General features: G+C 43.0%; 1 protein-coding gene across 2 annotated transcripts in view; it reads right to left on the bottom strand.

Moving 5' to 3' along the window:
* LOC121926723 (interferon-induced GTP-binding protein Mx1-like) overlaps positions 1–4,902 on the bottom strand; it is a 31,722-nt gene extending 26,820 nt beyond the window's left edge. The window contains exons 1-2 of one of the 2 annotated variants that reach the window (XM_042459937.1): positions 4,752–4,902; positions 2,252–2,339 (exon numbers count right to left, since the gene is read on the bottom strand). In XM_042459937.1, the coding sequence (XP_042315871.1) occupies positions 2,252–2,311 (60 nt within the window). In that variant the 5' untranslated portion in view covers positions 2,312–2,339; positions 4,752–4,902. Of the gene's footprint in view, positions 1–2,251; positions 2,340–4,200; positions 4,365–4,751 lie in introns of those variants that run through there. The other variant, XM_042459938.1, reaches the window with a different exon arrangement.
* Positions 4,903–5,599: the final 697 nt, after the last annotated feature.

The raw sequence follows: 5,599 nt of genomic DNA, 5'->3' as shown, positions 1-5,599 counted from the left end.
AATGTAATGCCAAGAAGAAAATACAGGACCATTGAGTGAACAGTGAACGCAACCAATCGCTTGTTTAGAAAACAGCCCTCTGCGAAGGGCATAAAAGGGGGGTGACAAGAAGCCATCAGTGCTGCAGCCTTGGTGACGCCTACTTTGGTGTGCTGCTGCCCTGCGCAGAAAATAATGCATTTTTATTCTAGCCAGTTCGGTCTCCTTGACTCTGCTTGTCCTCTGGCAGGCCACGGGCCTTCGGGTTCATGGGTTTGGGGTCACCCGCTACACTCTAACTGTTATGGCTCAGTGCTATGGAATTCTGGGGTTTATAGTTCTGTGATATATTTAGCCTTCTCTCTCAGAGAGCTCTGGTGCCACGAGAAACTACAAGCTCCCGGCTTGCATAGCATTGAGCCATGGCAGTTAAAGTGGTGTCAAACTGCATTATTTCTGCACTGCAGATGCAGCCTAAGTAATTGTTGATTATAGTTCTCACTTTAATTTTAATAGAAACTAATATTTCCAATAAAGTGATATTTTTGAATGTATAAGAACTGTAAAATGGAATCCTACTTTTTTTAAAAATAAGACTATTTTGAAAAGACTTGGGCTCAGACATATAGAAAAATGAACATGTTTCCTAGAATGTGATTTGAAAGACCTGATTGGGTGTGTGCATGTGACTACATGGAATTCCCCCCCCCACCAACACACAGACCACTAGCACCAAATTGGGATTTAGAGGCAACAATTTGGTCACAAGGACTCACAGGACTGGCCCTATCCATGTGATACCAGCTGGATGTAGGTACAGCAGGGGTGGGCAACTCTGGAAGGCTAGGGGACTGTATTAGCACCCCAGGAGACCTTGGAAGCCATACCCCCATAGCCAAAAAAGTATGTGTGTCCCCAAATGCCCCCTACAGAACAAAGGGGGGGCATGTTCACCTTTTTAAAGGTTACCCAGAATCAACCTTTTTGCCCTAAATTGCTCCAAAATTATCTTTAATAGGGGAATGAATTAACTCAATGGAAAGTGAATGGAAGCCACTTCTTGTTCATTTTAGGTTTCAAAACAGGCCTCTCCTGGGCCTTAATTGGCTCAGCCCCCCTCCCCCCCAAACATGGTGACTGCCCAAAGGAACAATTTGGGGCAATAAAGTTGATTTTGGAGGGGGGGGAGCATTCTTCTGCATACTGTTGGCAAGACATTGGGGGTGCAATTATTTTTAATCCTGCAACAACCACACAGTGTGCAGACCTCAGTTTGCTCAATTCTGGCTTACAGGAACACCATGAGAACGAAGAATGGAAAAGCAGCTCCCCAGACCCTGCTGCCAACATCTAAAAGGCACCATGGTCACATGAACAAAGGCAGAATATATTTTAACAGGGTTAACTACAGCTTTGAGGAAAACTCAAGGGCCAAATGTTGGCATTTTTCAATGAAGAAGAAACCAATGTGCTATTTTTCTTCTGTTTGCCGGTACACATGCCCTTTTCAAATTCTTTATCATGTATGCTACCAGTACACTGTTGCTGAATACTTATGCATCACTGATTATTTATTTATTTGCACCACTATTAATACTGCATACACTTACATGTTTTATCAGATTGGTGTACTGTATTTACTAATGTATAAGTCTAGAAATTTAGGTTAAAAATTGACCCAAAAAACCTGATTCTCTGAAGATGCCAGCCACAGATGCTGGCAAAACGTCAGGAAGAAACTTTTCTGGAACCTGAGTTGACTTATCCATGTCTTATACAGTAAGTACTGTATTTTAATGCATGCGCGCGCGCGCGCGCCCACACACACACATATCTGATGAAAAGCAAGAGTTTAATCTGCCCTGGAAGCACGGACCCCTTCTATTCTCTCAGCCATCCAGCCCTTAATAAGTGCACAAATATTTAGTCTGCTGGAATTTTGTAAGTTCTTTGGCATTGTTTTCCTTTATTTCATCCTTTATAGCATTCATTACATGTGTCTTAACCTCGACTTATCCACGGGTCATATCAAAATCCCGAATATTGGCTGCAAAACATGTTCTCATCTTATATATGAGGTTGACTTATAGTCAAGCATATATGGTATTTTAAAAGGCATGTCCTTGATTTAAAAATACATATGAATTATGCATTAAGAGGTATGGATTTTGACAGCAGCTGGATATAATTTTGGAGCCGTCTTGCATCCCATTTGGCAGCAAGGCAGTATACAATAAACAAACAAACAAACAAACATACGATAGACCAGCACCTCTTTGTGTTCATTCTTTGATGGAGGTAGGGCATCTTCTACCTTTCTGCTGACAGACATTTTGCTCTTGAGCCAGCAAAATAGTCTCCTGGAATAAAAATTAGTTTATTAGGCCATAGAAAACAAATTCTTCATGGGGGCACAAGGAAGCATTCAGGTTCTTTTTTGTCCTGGTTTGCATGCTGGTTCTTAAAGGAGAATGTAAGCCCAGCCTCTCTGAGACTAAACTGCTACTCTCCCAGTTGACCAAGCAGGCATGGTTGATCAGTCACTTTTCTCAAAATAGGGTTGCTGCTTCATGTTTTTTAACCATTAACTACCTATGCATGTACAAAACAAAGCATATGTAACATAATTATTCTTTAAGGGTTTGTTTGTTTTTTTGCATTTTTAAAGTATGGTAGATATTGGCAGTGACTGTATTATGAATGTGCAATGCTTTATAATCAGGAATAAAAAATGGATTTCTATTAATATCTGAATGGTTTTAAAATAACCCATGTTTCCATATGGGGGCAACAGTAAGCTGACAACACAATGACAAATGTGCAAAAGCCTTCTATTCTACAGCTAGTTTTTCAATCCACACCTATCAGAATTAAGGGTTCCTTTGAGCTCTGTTGAGACTGCACATTGCACACTGCATGAATTCCATTCAACAATGTTGTACAATTCTGAATGTGCAACAATTAACCATTTGATTCAATTTGCAAGGTAGACGCGTGGTTAGGGTTGCCATATCCTGCTGGTGGGCGGGACTTTCCCGGTTTTGGGCGGGGCCGCACGGTCCCGCCCCGGGATTTCACCTGCCCCCGGACTGGGGAGTATTCCCTCCCCGCCTTAACCCCGTCCCCATTGCCACAGCAGCGAGGGCGGGGCGAAGGCCAGGAGGGCAAGCCTCCCTGGTAGGAGTATTCCCTCCCCGCCTTAGCCCCGCCCCCGTCGCCACAGCAGCGAGGGCGGGGTCCAGGTCCGGGGCTCCTATTCAAATGCAGGGCACAAAAATTGTGCCCTACATTTGAAAATTTTGTCCTACATTTGTCCCGGTTTGGAGGTCCGGACCTATGGCAACCCTAGCCGCGTGGTTACATTATTCCTCTGTCACTTTTTAATCAGACAGTCTAAGCCTGAATTATCAATTTAGTTTTTGAGGATTGGCAGCATTGTGACTTCAAGTATACACTTGTCCCTCCATATTTGCTAGGATTAGGGGCACAAGACCCCTGTGAATATGGGAAAACCACAAATAACAAAAACATGTTTTTACCTGAGAGGATACCTCTCTAGGAATCTCTAGGTCCTCCAGCGCAACTCTGTGGTCAACATCTGACAGACACTAACCATAGAACTGTGCTGGAGGAGTTACAAATGCCTAGCAGAGTATTCTTTCTAGGAATCTCTAGATCTTTCTGTGCAACTTTTAGTTAAAGTTGACCATAGAGTTGCACTGGAGGACCTAGATATTCCTAGAGAACATATTAATCAAATCCACAAATATCAAAGCCGCAAATATGGAGGGATGAGTATAGTTTAATTGTTTATTTAAAAAATTAAAATCACTGGCAGAGAACAGGGAAAAAAGATATACAGTACTATGCTTTGATACATTATATTTTAGAGAAAGAACTGCATTACAACAGACTGCTGGGATTGGTCTTAATAAGGAACAAGGTATTAGAGGCTGCAGTGGTTTGCTTCTGCCTGACTCTACAGGGAAGGGTAAGATCCTGCCCCCTCCTTTCCTCTTCCCCCATTGAGCTAATTCAGTGCAAACTATTTTTGCATTTTGAACTGGTTTGCAGCAACTGAGGTCAGCTGAGGATAAAGAAGGAAAAAGAGAGCAGGAGAGAGATACTGGGACATTTTAAATGCAGTAGGAAAAAAATGGGGCAGTGAATTAATCGGGACTGTCCCTGCCAAATCTGGACATTTGGAGCTGAGCTACTTACTTCTTGCCCTGACTGCCTCCCTCTTGTTATACACTCCTTTCTCTTGGAGCTTCTCTTACATTTCCTTATTGCAAAGGTTTATTGTAAAACTCTTTATTTATTGCAAAACTCCTTGGCAATTATTAGATCGTTCATCCTCTGAGCTCTTTCCTCTGGGAGGGATGGGGAGGGGGCAAAGGAGGCTGCTTGGAGGAAGGCAAAACAAATGCTCTTGTCTGAGGACCCTCAGGCTTCTGCCACACTGCAGAATTAATGCAGTTGACATTAACTGCTCTGGCTCGTTGCTATGGAATGCCGGAAGTTGCAGTTTTGTGGTATATTTCACTTTCTCTATCAAAGGGCTCTGGTGCCTCACCAAACTACAAATCCTAGCACTTCAGGGCCTGGAGCGATGACAGCTAAAGGGGTGTTAAGCTGCATTAGCGGTGGCAGCATCGAAGGTCCTCAGGCAAGAGGGTTTGTTTTGCCTCCCTCCAAGCACTCTCCTCTCCTCTTTTCCCCCAACGATGCAGGTTCAGTCCCACCAGCTTACACAGATGGAAGCTGCTTACCTTTTGGCTTTCAACCCAACTCCAGCCCTGCTCTCCTTTTTCTTCTCCTCTTCCAGCTGCCGCTGGTCCTTCTGCAGCACTGCCTGATAAACTGCTCCCTTGGCTGCTTCTTCCTTTCAATGAAATCGAAACATAGCCAGAAAACGAAAGCAAGCAAAGACCGGCAAGAAAAAAAGCCTTCCAGCTGACCTCATCCTGGATGGAGGCATGCTGGATTCCAAGGAAACTTCTTTGACTTGCAAATGGACATCACATTTCCTTGACTTTGAAAACCTACCAGTGACCCCCATAGCCAAAAAAGGGGGAGATAGCCCTCCCTATCATCTGAACTAAGACCAGAAACAAAAATATGGGACTAATATCTTCCATTTTTGCCTGGTGAAGATTTAGCCAGTGTGACTTCGAAAGCTTGCAACATATAATGTTGCGTTTTGGTTGGCCCAATAAAGGTCTCATTGTTTGGATGTTCTTGTGTCTGGGTTTTATTTCTTTTAATACAGGAAAGTCTAGAGAAAAGTAGATGCTGGTTGATGCCAGATTACTTTTGATTATAGTTCTGTGATCCTGGAACAGAGCAGAGAAAGGAAACTCAAAGAAAACCCTCTTCTCTAGACCCATCTGAATGTGCCTAGCCTCTCAAGCTAGAATGGTCAAACTTCTGGTCCACCACATTATTTATTTATTTTGGTTGGTTGGTTGGTTTAGGCATTACAGATATTAATACACTGTAATTTATCCTTTCCCTCCACAATACTTTGCTGAAAGAGGACCATTAGCTACTGACATCTAGGGAACACATTTGCAGAAATAAAGCCATGCTAAAGGGTTTCTACTGTGCTGTCGACTTG

The sequence above is a fragment of the Sceloporus undulatus genome, chromosome 3 (assembly GCF_019175285.1).
Source record: "Sceloporus undulatus isolate JIND9_A2432 ecotype Alabama chromosome 3, SceUnd_v1.1, whole genome shotgun sequence".
Lineage (NCBI taxonomy): Eukaryota > Metazoa > Chordata > Lepidosauria > Squamata > Phrynosomatidae > Sceloporus > Sceloporus undulatus.
The sequence above is the reverse complement of the archived record's forward strand: the minus strand, read 5'-3'. Positions and strand labels throughout refer to the sequence as shown.